The sequence below is a fragment of the Buteo buteo genome, chromosome 1 (genome assembly GCF_964188355.1).
Source record: "Buteo buteo chromosome 1, bButBut1.hap1.1, whole genome shotgun sequence".
In the NCBI taxonomy this organism is placed as follows: Eukaryota; Metazoa; Chordata; class Aves; order Accipitriformes; family Accipitridae; genus Buteo; species Buteo buteo.
In genome coordinates, this window is record NC_134171.1 from 71,278,288 (window position 1) to 71,292,853 (window position 14,566).

General features: G+C 36.6%; 1 protein-coding gene across 1 annotated transcript in view; it reads left to right on the plus strand.

The window, feature by feature from the left end:
• Positions 1–14,566, plus strand: part of INPP4B (inositol polyphosphate-4-phosphatase type II B) — a 381,542-nt gene that overhangs the window by 227,173 nt on the left and 139,803 nt on the right. Inside the window, exon 16 of the mRNA XM_075035790.1 lies at positions 9,869–9,999. Coding sequence (XP_074891891.1) covers positions 9,869–9,999 — 131 coding nt within the window. The remainder of the gene's footprint in view (positions 1–9,868; positions 10,000–14,566) is intronic.

The following is a 14,566-nucleotide window of genomic DNA, read 5'->3' on the forward strand; positions in this document are numbered from 1 at the left end:
AGCAATAAAAATAGATTATGCTGACTTGCACAGTTCATCCACTTCCCAGATTTTCATTTGCCCCATGGGCAAATGCCTTTTAAATGTTAGAGGATTACTTTAACCACTTTTACTACTACTGCGTTATTTTCTGCAAAGGCATAATGCAAGTAATAGCACTTGCTGTTATTTCTTATTATAGCATTCACCTCCTTGGATAAAGTCATAGTAAAGAATCACCATGGATTGGTTTTTTTAACAATTATTCGATACTTAGCAAAATAAAGAAAAGCTTTATGGAAGAAACAGAAGTAAAAGTTGCTCAAAGATGGAGGAAAGTGGTTCTGATTTTCCTGACTGCCAACGTGGTTAGCTGTTCAAGCCTAGTAGAAAGTGTGGGTGTGAGAGAAAGAAACAAAGTGATTGTATCAATCTGAGGGAGGGCGGTAAGACCAACCAAGAGGAGGAACAACTTGTGGTAGAATACTAGCAGATGGTGGGAATGGGGCATCTGTGTCACCTGTCATCATCATATAAGCGTGTGGGTTGGAGCTTCAGCTTTGTATGGGCTTTGCTTTTTGAAATAATTGCAAAGATGTGTGCTCTTGGGGAGTCTTTACATTTGTAAACTAGCAAAACGATGTTAGGAGGATATTGTTACGTTAGTTTTTGAACTCGTACGAAGTTTACACTGTACCATCTTTAGGCTATTCTCTTCTGAAGTATTCTTCTCTGCATCTTTTTTCCCCAGTTAGTATAAAAGAATAAACATTTTTGTCTTGGAGGCCACTTCTTACCATCCTCAGCCTGTTTCATTTTATTCCTATTGTGGCTTCAGTACAGTCGGGTCTGAAGCAATTACCTATACAAAATATCCAAGTGAAGTGTTAATCCCATTCAGTATTGTATTTTAAATTATAATTTAATTTCCCTTTTCTCATAGCTCTTCAAGATTATTTCTCTCTTGTTAAAACTACAGTGTTCATTGTTAAACAAACTTTTTCATTTATTGACATGGTACTCTGAAATATGTAACCTCTAAGGATGTTTAACTTTGTTTTTCAGCGTGAAATAATGTTTTTAAAGATATGCATGCATTAAAGATTTTATCCTTCAAGCCTCCCTGGAAGAATTTTAATAGGAGCTATGTGGTCATTTTTATTGTTCTAATAAGGGTCATACAGTCTGCTTTGCTGGTTTTTATTAAGAAATTATTTTTGTTCCCTTCTTGAGGTTTTCCAATAAGTCCTTTCCCCTGTTTTCAATATTGCTTTACACAAATCTTGTGCAGATATTTTGCTTCTATCATGTAAGATTAGCCAAGTAGTTTTTCGAACCTAATGATTACAAAAAAGACTTAGTAGTTTACAATAATGGTTCCGAAAGTTTGTTGACCCATATAATCTAAGCTTGCAGTTGTAAATAACTTGTAACTTGTGGTGCACTAGATCAGCACAGCAAGAGAATTAGGAGACTCTAGTAGAAGCTGTGGTACACCTGTCTTTCAGATTTGCCAGTAAAGCTCTTTTGCGTCCCTTGGAACCAAATCTGGCGTTGGCTGAAAGAAAATTCCACCTACTTAGGCTGAATTTGGCGCATAGCATTTGTGGTCACAACCCATAAACAAATTTCAAGGATAGATGCTGAATTTTCCTTGAACCCTCTCTCCAGACTACAAAGCACGCTCGAGCTTTCCTCCTGCATCAGGAATGGCTGACCTGTCCCAACTCCAGTAGCCTTTTCTTGTGAAAAATCTATGCTGTTTGTCTGTTTTCTAATTTCTTTCTCATAACATTACAGAATGAGGACAAAGTTCAGACTGTCTGAAAGATGTATGTTTTTCTACTACCTTTTAATACACAATTTCTAGAGAGAAATGGAGACTCGGGCAGAAATGCCATGTGTTGGGAGTAGGCATTGATTTTTCTGGACCTTTGCATGTTATTTTTAACATGACTTATTTTTGAGCACTGCAGAAACATCGTATTGGTAAGAGGTAATAACATTTAAAAAGTTATTCTGAGTAAACTTACCATGACTTTTGAAGCTAGCTGAACCAACCACATTTAGATGGGCACTGTTAATATGCTATCCACTTAAGGACTTTTAAAACCTTACTTCAAGTAACTACCTAGCATAAATGTTCAAAGTAGTAATTTTTTCAACACTTAAAAAATCCCCAAATGTGTCAGTAAAATGTATCTCAAATACAGGCATATGCAAAATTTACCCCATTGTGCATCAGACAAGATGTAAAACCTTTATCTTCTTATTCTCCATCAGTTACCGTATAGAGAAATAAAAGTATATGAATGGAAGTATAACTAGATTTTTGTGAGTAGTGTTTAGACAATTGCCCTCCTCAAACACGATCAGTGTATTAACCATTAATTTATAAACTAAAGGATAAAATATGTTGTTAATGTATGAACACTACATAATTCTCTGTCCTCTTGATTTCACTGTTCATAGCTAATTTTGGAAAAGATGGCCTCGCTGAAAGTCTAACGGGAGTTTTCATATCAGACTTAATGAAGTAAAATTTGCTGGACTTCACTTTGTTATTGGGTGTTTAAAGTTGTAGTGCATTGGAATGGAGTAACATTAGCTGCTTTGTTTTCTGATAGTTACCTCTACATAACATTACCTATTATTCAGCAGTGCTGAAAGCTGTAAAATGTTAACTTACATTCTGACTGTCCTGTCAAAGAGGGGTTTTTGTTGTTTTCTGCAAAATCCACCCATGTTTTAAGACTCCAGAAAATCATTCTGTACCAGTCAGCAATGCTTCTCAGAGACTGGCTGCTAAAATTTCCGGATGTTATATTTGTGCATGGCATGCCCCAGTCTTACAGTCCACATTGAGCAAATGATATAACTTGTAGGTCTTATTAGAGCCCCCCACATTATAGTGAGGGACAATACAAAACCAAAGCAAAAAATAATCTTTCTCCCAAGCTTATAATTATTTTAACACACTCAAATTCTGTCATCACAAAAAGCATTAGAATTTTAACGTTATTAACTAGAGATTTTGCACTTACCAGTACTTATCTGTGGTTCTAATAGCACTAAGTTGGGTGTATTTTGTTGGTTCATGTCAGTGGGGCTGCAGAGAGTATAAATTAGAGGCGTAAAGGCATTAAGGTGATCAAAAAAGCTTTGTACAGTTTTATTATGTTGCTCGTGTCATAAAGCTTCTCACTGTTTATTTTGAATGAGGTACTCTGATTAATAAATTGGGGAAGAAAGAAAACAGAAACCCACAAAACTGTTTAAATGCTTGAGTAATCATGCAGTTAATAATGTGATTAATCTTGCCACGTATATGATTCCAAGGTGAAAGAAAGAAATGAAGTTATAAACTATGAGAATAAAATGTTTTTGCTTATATCATAGAGCTGAAGCAACATTGTCTTAAGCTGGTGCCAGTGTTTCCTGATGAAACAGTAAAATTTAAAAACCAAACAAACAAAAAACCATGTAAAACAATTCTATAAACCATTACTAGTTACTAAAATATAATTTAGGATTAAAATGTAAATTCCACAGATGCCATTCTAAGTATTACTGAATTTGAGTTTCTTTGCAATCATGTGATGCAGGAGAATTCTCCTGTGCTGTTAAATGCGAATCGTAGAATTAATCTCAAATGATCATGCTGTTTGAAGATCTTGAGTCTTTCAGAGATAAACCCAGGTAATAAAATACCCAAGGAAGAGGAAGAGTCTTAAGGCAGGAAGGAAGATATGGGTTTAATTTAGCTTATATATTGTCTACAATTTGGGATAGTAAAAGGGGATGGTGGTGGATAGAAATGCAAAAGGAACTTAAAAAACCTCCAGCTCTCAGGAACAGTATAAAATATTCTCAAGCCTTTGCAAATCCCAGTCTGTTCTCCACATATACATAGGAGAAACAGGTTTTAAAATATTTTTAATGTATTTGGTGGCTTGGTTTTTGGGGGTGGTTTGTTTGGTTTTGTTTGGTTGGTTTTTTTTAAACAAATGTTTAAGGCATTGTCGTGGTTTAACCCCAGCCATCAATGAAGCCCCACACAGCCGCTCCCTCACTCCTCCCCAAGTGGGATGGGGGAGAAAATGGGAAAAGTAAAAGTGAGAAAAGTCGTGGTCTGAAATAAAGACAGTTTAATAGGTAAAGCAAAAGCTGCACACACAAGCAAAGCAAAACAAGGAATTCATTCCCCACTTCCCAGGGGCAGGCAGGTGTTCAGCCATCTCCAGGAAAGCAGGGATCCATCACACCTAGCGCTTACTTGGGAAGACAAACTCCATCACTCCAAACATCCCCTCCTTCCTTCTTTCCCCCCCCCAGCTTTATCTGCTGAGCATGACATCATACAGTCTGGAACATCCCTTTGCCCAGTTGGGGTCAGCTGTCCCGGCTGTGTCCCCTCCCAACTTCTTGTGCCCCCCCAGCCACTGCCTGGTGGGGTGGGGTGAGGAGCAGAAAAGCCCTTGGCTCTGGGTGAGCACTGCTCAGCAATAACTAAAACATCCCTGTGTTATCATCACTGTTTTCAGCACAGATCCAAAACACAGCCCCATACCAGCTAGTATGAAGAAAATTAACTCTATCCCAGCCAAAATGAGCACAGGCAGGCAAAAGGTAGGCACAACCTACATTTTAGTTTTTAGTTACCTGTCAGGTCAGCCTTAGCAGAACCTAATTCTGGGAAATTCTGTGAGAAGAGAAAAACGGCACCTGTTTTCAAGAGGTTCTAAATGAAAACTATTAGGAAAGAAAGAAAAATATCCTTTTATTCATTTTTGAATTTCCCCAGAAGGGATTAAATCCTCTGTAGTAATTATCTGTCTGTTTTAGAATCAACATAGTAAAAAGGCTATGATTCTTTTATTTCTGGAGAGTATGTTTTGCTGTTTTGATGGGTTATTGCCTGTATATCACAGGACCATAACTTGTAAAGAAAAATGAGGTAATTTTATTTGTTTCTATTCTACAAAAAAGGATGAAATGGTTATCCATAAACATGTACATTTTACAGTAAAATTTGTTAGGAAAAATAATTCCTGTGCTCCTTTCCTTAGAAGGAAACTTCTAATCTTCCTTTACTTATGAGTGATAGAGTCATGCCCCAAAGCTTATGGTGTATATTTACTCCAAAGCTTCTGTTTGATAAATATTCAGAACTTTGTCGCCTTTATAATATTATAAAACTTTTGCAAATATAATCTGCAGAAGTGTCTCATCTTGTTTTGAATCCCACTAAGCTCTTTGCTTCTGATGTTTTGTGAAAGTGGATTTCAGAAGCTAATTTTTCTTGGTGGCGGCAAAAATCTCTTCCTTTTTTCGGTTTTGAATTTGTCATGTTTGCTTCACTGGGAATTGCATCACTGGATTATTGAAGCTGAATGAATCAAAAATTACTACTTTGTCTTCATACAGCATTTGTGGTTTATGTCCTTCTATCATATGTCCTCTTAATTATCTCTTCTTCATATAATTACACTGATCTTTTCAACTTCATCTTTCAATTTGTGAAGATTTGTGCTGTGTCTGTAATGATGTAAATGGCATTCCTGCTGTTCCCTTTTCTGAGACAGAATAATCAGATCCAAAAAGGTTCTTTGAGGGAATGTCCCCTTCAGACTCATCTTGCTCATCTTAATATCTTGCTGCTGGTTTTTGTTTTATTTTGATTTTATTGTCACTGACCGCCAGTTTTCACTGTGCTTTCCACAATGGTGTCTGGACTGTTGCAGCTAGTGGTATTTTTGCAAAAACAAGTTCATTGGTAACCTGACTTCAGTATTAGGGCTTTATTCAAATAATTTTTGAACATGATGCATAACACTCGTTCAAAGTACTCCTTACAGAATTCAGTATTTTGTATTTTCAGCATTCGATATGTTTCCTTTACACTTCTAAACTGTTCCTATATCCTCATATCCAACATGATGAGTCTTTTTCTGTTACTATGGTCATTAGAGTGCATGGCACAAAGCAGGAACTCTTTCAGTAGAAATTATTAACGTGAACAACACAGGAAATTCTTTGTGCCTCTTGCAGGTACTTCTAGTAGTTTACTATAATCATGCACCTAAGCTGTTCTTAAAAAAAAAAAAAAGCAGCATGAATTGGTAAATGAAAAGGCAGAATATTAATCTGAGCCTTGGGTGCTCAACCATCATTTGATAATGGGCCTCAGTGAACATTTTCTTGGAACAAAAAAATTGCATGTAGTTTTACTTCGAGTCTAATGGCAACAGTATTTAACTGCTAGTAATGTCAGAAATTTAGCCAGTCATGTAGTGTTTACAGATCTCTGGTTGCCCTGATGGAGTTGTTCATAAAGAAATTCAGTCTAAGCACAGATCCTCCTAAACCACCCTGCGTATCAGCGTAACAGCTTGCACAATGACCGTACTTTCCATCAGCGGGGGAAGGCTGGGTAAATCTCAAGCCCCTATAGGGCAAAGTGCCCATGAATTGTAGCTGTGTAAATCAGTAAGTCATTCTGAGAAAAAGTTGTTGGGTTTTAAGTAGGAGCCTGAAATGAAGGTTCATGACATTTCTAATGGTGCTGTGGCATCCTGAGGAGTCTCATAACTTCTTATTGGGATTTTCCATCTCTTTAAAATTGTGTTGTGTTAGCACCAATGATCTTTATACTAACAATCAGCGTGGTATACAGTGTTTTCAGAAGATCAGGATCCAATATTGAATTTTTCTGCTATAATGGCAGAAAAGGGTTTTGAAGAAAGGGTAACCGGTAAATTTTAGATTTTTCTAGTGGGGAACTGCTTCCAACCATAATGGGAAGTGCTCAGTGAAAGCTGGCGCAATTAGTCTACTAAAGGAAAGAATGGATGTGAAAAACAGGAAGTACCTGAGAAAGGCTTAAAAATAAGCTAATGAGCTTAACATTTAAGTGGAGGAGGAGGGATGGGGCAGACTGTTTACATCTACATTCTGGTTAGATACAAGTGGGGCAAGATTATATCGAGGCCACCAAGGAAGATATTGAAGTACTTAAGGCAGGAGACAATGAAAGTTGAGACACTCCTGGGTGAGAGTTTCCATTGTGCATTGACAGAAACGACTATCAGGAGACAGTTTGAGGAGGTGAATGGCAAGATGTAGTCAAAGCTTGGATTTGATTCTGTAAGGAGAGTTGAAGCTGATCCTGAGCACAGTATCTGTCATGGCGATGAGTGCAGTTACCTGGAAAAGACATTGAAAGGGGATTTGGAGTCTGGGAAGAAGATGATAAATAGCTCTATTATAATAATATTGAGTTTGCTCTGAGCTTGCTGCTCTGTTGACAAGCTATTCAGAATTCCAGGGCTGCATTGAGAAGGTCAATCAGTAACCAGTTTGCCCTCTGTAGAACTAATATATATTATAAATAATAATTTTCTTTTATAGCCCAATTGTTGTTTGACACAATTACTGGTTGAAGTGTATTGTTAACATTATTCAATGAAATAAGTTCTGGTATAAGTATTATAGTATTATTAAAACAAATTAAAGATTTATTTTTTAAAGAATATTGTTGTGGGTATTAGTATGAACTATAAACTTCCAAATTTGAAAAATATTATGTTTCTCAATCTGTTTGTTTACTCTGGGGAGGGGCCCTTCACAATAATGATAATATATGTTGGTACTATGGAATATTGTTGATGGAGCTTAGATGTAGAAAAGATAATTCTTTTTCCAGCCATAACTCGGAGTTGTACTGAGTCAACAACAGCAGTGACAAATAGTAAGAAATCATAAGACACAAATAATATCTAAATCCTATGTCTTATTTTTTTGCATTTGAAAAAAAAGATACAAAATGTGCAAGGAGGCTATTTTTGGAGGAATACTGTCTATGCCATAAAATCCTGTTATCTCATTTTGATTTTACTGTATTTTTAAATAAAAATAAATTTAGAAAAGGTAGTATTTAAAGTTTCCATGCTATATAGGCTCTTGATTACTATAAAATTGCACACTTACATTATTAAAACATTGCAGATAAGATGCGTCTTATTATGACATACTAGTGGCTCTATTTTGACATCAGTGATGCTTATGTGTTTCTGAGATGAAACAAAAGCCTTGTCGACAACGATGAGAGCAGAATTTGACATTCCTTTAAAACATGTTAAAGTTAATATGGTGGGATTTGAGCTTTCCCTTGCTGTATAGGAGGAGCAGTAAAGTTTTGTTCCTAAATAAGACAACATAAATATTAAGGGCCAAAGTATCTTCACTGCAAATAAATAAAATTTTATACCCTGCCAAATCTTACGAGCTTTTCTTAGGAGGAAGCCCTGAGATTTTAATTTAATGGGATGACTCATTTTAAGCTGCTAAAAACTTGTAAGGAAAATGGTGATTGAAAATGGTGGGTTTGTCCTCTTACTGCTGATGATTCTTATGCTACAGCATTGCCAGTTTGTATCGATGGAGGAAAGTTGAACAGTTTCATCTATTTCTGTTCTTCAGGTTGAATGAAATGGAAAAAAATAATCATATGTCTACTAAACTCCCAACGAGTTCATGTATTGTAATCTTCCTTTCCATTTTGATACTTTCAAGGACATGTATAAACAAAACGCCTTATTTCTGCTTCCAGTGCAATCTGTTTGATTTTGGTTGTTGTATTAATCAGGAGCAGAATTATGCCTATATAGCTTATTCTAATACCGTTCACTTTAATGCAAAGCTAATAATGATGGGGAAAATATCAGTGTATCATTGTTTAAGAAATAATTCTAAGACTTTTTGGCTAGTGATCAGAACTGTTGCAGTAAGTGTAGCTCTATGTTCCTGTGCTGCAGCCTCATTGGTCTTTTTCTCCCCCTTTCTGCCCCCTTTTGCCCTGTTTTTCCTATTTTCAGTAATTTTCCTATATGCAAGAGTTGTCGCCTGGAAGTTGAATTGCAGTGAAACAGTCTGCTTGATACTTTGAGGAAAATGAGGAAAGCTAGTCGGTTGCGTTGCACTAGTTTTCTCCTAAACAATTCCAAGCGTTTGAAGACTTGAGATCTTTCATTTTCAGTTTCGTTAAAAGCAGGTCCCCCAACGTGGCTCTGGGATAGGTATAGGACAAACTTACTTTGCAAGTGGGGAAAACAAACAGAAAGCCCAGTGTACTGTAACTGTTTGTGTAGGAAATTAAAGTGATCTCTATTTCACTCAGGTCAGCTCTCAAGAGTGTACAGGAAAACTGATAATTTGCTAAAGGATTTCCTTTTGGATTTGCAGTGACATGTTTGGTTACCATAACACTGCTGTTTTGACCTCATGAACACAGCTGTAAGGCTGAAGATTATGTTTTAGGGGACTGGTGGTTTTTTTGGTTTGCGTTTTGTTTTGTTTTGAACACCAAAGAAATGTGGTGAGGGCTTGTGTGTTGGTTAAACTGACATTTGTAGAAATGCTACTAGAACAGTATTTGATGTGTGTGAAAGTATCCAAAGAGTAGCGTGTATCAAAACAGCTACACTGTGAGTGTTGAAAAAGGAGCAAACTTTGTATTCTTTTACAATAGTGTTTAATACTTCTTCAGAAAAAGTTACTTGCTCTGAACACAGCTCTCTGGAGCCTGGAAGCCTTCTTGCTTCCAGGGGAGAAATAATATTTCAATTTGCAGGCCATTGCATTTGTACCAGATGAGTTTAGAACACAAATTACTGTATTATTCACCGATTTGACATTCTTTATTGTGTGGCTGAACAACAGAGCGAAATCAGCAGATTTTACAAGTGTCAATAAAATAGATTTTATTCCAGTTAGGAAATGCTTTTGATGTTTTCTAACAAACTGGTTTTGGATTAATTGAATTAATTTGGATGAATTTTAATGGATTAATGAGTTAATTAGTGCCTTCTCTTTTTGCCTTTCAATATAGGAATCAGGAACTTAAAGACTTGGGAGAACTTGCTCCTCACTGGGACAATATGCGCAAAAGTGTTATTGCTCACTGTGATCAGATGTTGAGCATGTACCAGGATACTCTTGCAGAGCTTGGGAAGCATACAGGTAGGAAAGTAGCCTCTCCTCTTCTGGAGCAGTTAAGAATTAAATAGATTGATTTTTATTAAATACTGGCATATTCAGCAGATGTAAAACACATAAAAATGAAATATTTGTAATCATATTTCTGAAATACTCAGAGGTGCCCTGTTTCAGCTTCTAAACTTTTTTCATGCGTTCCATTGGTTTTTCCCAGGTAACATGGTACATGGTTACATAGCAGCCAAAAAAAAATTGGAAAAGTGGGTGTGTGTATTTTAATTGCATGTTCCATTGAATATACTGCTCTGCTAAGTATTGAATACTATCTGCCAATTGAAACCAGCCTTAAAGGTAGTTTTGTCAGATTTTCTTGAAACCTAACTTAAGTTACATTTAAAAGTCTACAGGATAACAGTAACATCTAGCTATGCCTTGCATATCCTTAGTGTAGTAGTTGTCGTTGCCCACGTTGTGCCAGAAAAGCACAGAATTAATATGGGATTGGCAGTCTGTCGTCAGTCCAGAAATAGCAGCATGTGCTGCCTTGCTGCTTTTTTTCATGTGGCGACAGTGGTATTATGTTCTGATGTGCACTGGGTGCTCGTTCAGTTGTGATCTGCCAGCGTCCTGTGGTCAGGGACTATAACCTATCGTAGTGTCTGCATGCCAGTGGAATAAGACAGCATCAGTGACAACTGTGCAGGAAAGGCAGCTGGTCTTTTCCTCTTGTACTAATTCTTGCTCATAAAAAGAGCAAGAAAAGACTGTAGAACAAATTATTTCTTCTTTTGAATTTCTTTTCTTTTGATTGTTCACAAATCATTCAAGGAACTTACGATAATTCTTTTCTGTTTTGTGAGGCTACCAGAATTATTTCCTGAATAACACTGTATTTTGAGCGAACAAAGATTTCTGTCTGTTTATAGCATGCCTCTCTGCCTCTTCCTGCTGGTGCAACCCCCACCCAGTTCTTGAGATCTTCTTGAAGGAAATGGGCACGTTTGTTCTGAATTACTACAAAGGTCTTGTTGTTGTTGCTGCTTTCTTGCTGGTGTCAGATTTCCAACACAAGTCCTCACAATCACCGTCTCAAATACGTGTTTTCGATGACCGTGCTGCCATTATTGCTTACATACGCTGTTTCACTCTATATTCTTACCATGACATGTTCCCATTGCGGCCTTACTCCCACAGTTGTGTGTGTGTGCGTGTGTAGGCGTAGCAGCACGTGTCAGAGGTAAACACTGTGCACTGTGTTCCATATACATAAGTTTGCAACCTAGAATATTTCTGAAAAAGGGATACATTATGGTTATGAATATTTGTAAAAAATAGAGGCATAAATGATGATAACATCTTTTGAAATATCTGATACATATTTAGGGAGAATTCGCAGTATTTTCTTAATTATTTCTAGCTGTCTATGTAGACCAAACAAAACAATTTTTTTGTGTACCGAATAATGGAGCAATCAGGTTTTAGTTCAATATACAACTAAAATGCGTAGCAGAATAATTTCTTCTTATAGAGAACTGGGCGCATTTACTTTTATTATAATGAATCTGCTGCATTTAGTAGGTGAGGCACAAACCATTCCCTTCCAAAATAGGCATTAAAACTGTACTTCTATTGTTTATCCATCATCTTCTAATACAGGACTGAGCATGGTCTTTCTCATTCCAGATTGCCCTGGGATAGCTTTCTTGGTCACAGGAAAAGATAAATCCTGTTTTAGTGTATGAACAAAAACCAGTCTCTAACTGCAACTAAGCATTTTGGGAGCAGTTGATCACCTGCTTAAATGTGTATAGGGGAAAAAAGCTCATCTGTTACACTAAATGTTGTATAAAAATTTGTATTTTGGTTGCAAAAGTGTAATTTCTTGTGTTTATGATTGTTCACCATCGACAGAATATTCCAGTTCTGATTTTGGCAGACTACTTCCTGATCCAGTATGACACTTCCTATGTTTCTGTGTTTTAAATACTATATATATATATATATATATTTTTTTTTATTATTTTTTTTTAATGCTTTGCTAATTGCATTTTGAAAGCACTCCATGAAGTATCATATGCAAGGTAATAAATACAGATTATGAAGGAATCGACATAATAATTGTCACTTGCAGGAAAATATTGAAATGACCTTTTGAGCTTAAAAAAAAACAAAAAAACAAATAGACAGTGTAATCTATTATGCAAAAATCCTGCAAGGCCTATATTGTGCTAAGGGAATTTGAAAAGAGTTGGTGATGTTAAATGATCGGTCTTAACTGTGGTTTGAGAGAACTGCGGTGGACCAGGGAACCTGGGATTATTGAGGACAACAGAACCAGCACATGTAAAAAAAGAGTAGGAACATTTCTCTGAAAACAAAACAAAGCAGAAAACCAAAGCAACCTAATAATTGTAGTGAAGATAAGAAATAAGGAGGAGATGTTAATTTGGAGGCCAACACTCAGGTGCATACCTAAATCTCATTTCTTCAACAACCCTTTTTTCCCCCCTTACTAATACAGTGCCAGTAAAATACTCGTTTATACTTGGAAAACCTGATTTTGCACCTTGTGTGAAAAGTTACTTTAACATTCAAAAACTTATTTTATTGTGATCAGGGGAATACGTGCACATTCTAAAGCCAAATAATAGCCCAGTACTTCTAATGAAGACAATATTTACTTTTAACCCTGCACCACAGTATTTTTATTCTTACTAAATTACAAATTAAATTAGATGATAAATCCTGAGTGGTGAGTGTCCCTTTAAAGTTGTTCTGTTGAGGTCTAACATTTTTAAATTATAAATGGGGGGGCGGGGCAGGGGGATGTATTTTGTATACTTATGTAGAGCTAGGCTAAAACCTCAAATCCGCATTTTGATCCTAGAGGCAATGTAGGATTTGGCTGCCCAAAAGTTAAACAAAATCTAGAACAGATTCTTATATGCTTCTGCTGTCCATTACTTGCCTTTACCAGATTTTTTTTCTGCCTAGATCATTTGCAGTAAGTAATGGCAATTCTCTGTGAAAAAGAGATTAATCTCCCTGCATACAGTTTTCACAAGTTTGTCCCTACTGCTTTTTTTTTTTTTGAAGGAATAAGGTGGATGTGGATAAAATTCACTGCATGTTTTAAGATGTCCCAATTCTTCTTCCATTCCCATTTGGGATGGTTCTTCTCCATAAACAGTACACATTATAACTTTAAAAACCAAGATTATAGAGTTTGATAAGAAAAGCAAGACAGACATATATTTGACTTCCTACTGTAGTTGCACAAAAAATAATGCTGAGAGAACATTGTAGACTGGAAATTTAAGTACTCATAAGGTGGAAAATGCTAAGATTAGAGATGTGAGTACAACTTTAATTCAGACTTCTCAGGTCAACATATTTCAACACAGTCTTTACTTTCTCATTGTCAGAGATTCAAGCCAAAAAAGATTTTGCTTTACAGGTCGGCTTGTATAGGCTTCTTTCTTTATCTTAGTCATCACAGTGCCTGAGGTTGAGTTCAAGTAGTTCTCTCCATTCTGAAACAGCTTGAAAATTGCAGTGCTCTGATGTAGCTGTGAATTTGCGCTGGAGATCAAGATCTGCTTGGAAACAGGCACCCATCCTAGTAGGGGTAGTTTGCAATCAGCCATGCTTCTATTTAAGAACTCAACAAGGTTAGTTTTCTAAACTAGATCAAGCTTCTATTATCTGGCCTCAGATGCAATATTCCTGAGTCGGGTTGTTATTTTGGGAAGCCTTATTTTAAGACAAGGCCAACTGGCCGCATTCCTCTGGGAAAGCCATGGAGTGCTTTTGCCTCTGCCTTTGTTTCACTGCCATGTTGGTAGCCAGAGATATGTGGAAGCACTAACTCACTGACACTCTTCTCCCTCCTCAGTACATCAAAAGCAGGGTTAATGTTAACATGTTTAGCGTTTTTGCTTTGTTACTCACTGAACAATTGCTTTCCTTTAACAAGGGGCTTTTTACATGTATCTTGTCACAAACAGTTCTGAAGGACCAACTGTAAGTCATCTAGGTGCACCTATCTCCAATCTCCTTTTGCATCAGCGCTAGGGAAGACTGTTCACTCAGTGTAGAGAGTCCAAAATATTCCCACATTCCTCCTATATGATCACATGTTGGGTTTTCTGAGAGATGCCTACTTCACGCTCAACTGAGCTATTTGTGGAATTTAATGGAGAAGGCTATTGTTAGTAGACCACTTAATTTCTTTTTAAAAGTGAGAGATTGCAGTGAAAGTATCAGGAGACTGCATTAGTGTTAGACAGCAATTTTGGTTTAGCAGCATGTTTACTGAAAATGGAGGTTTAAGGAAGTTAAGACTATTTCAGATTTGAGTTGTTTTGACAAACACTTTTATCCTCAAAAATGAGGGAGAATTTTAGAGAATGCCCTGTATTTTTGTTTCAAGGAAACAAAATAACAGGAATCTAAGAGGGTTAGGTAACATGAAAACAGATAGTTTCAGGTTAATCTAAAAGATTTGGTGATTTGGGAGGGAGTAGAACTTTGAAACTTGATTGGTTTAGTTTGACCTGAAATGATCCCTCTCCCCATTTTTTTGGTTTTT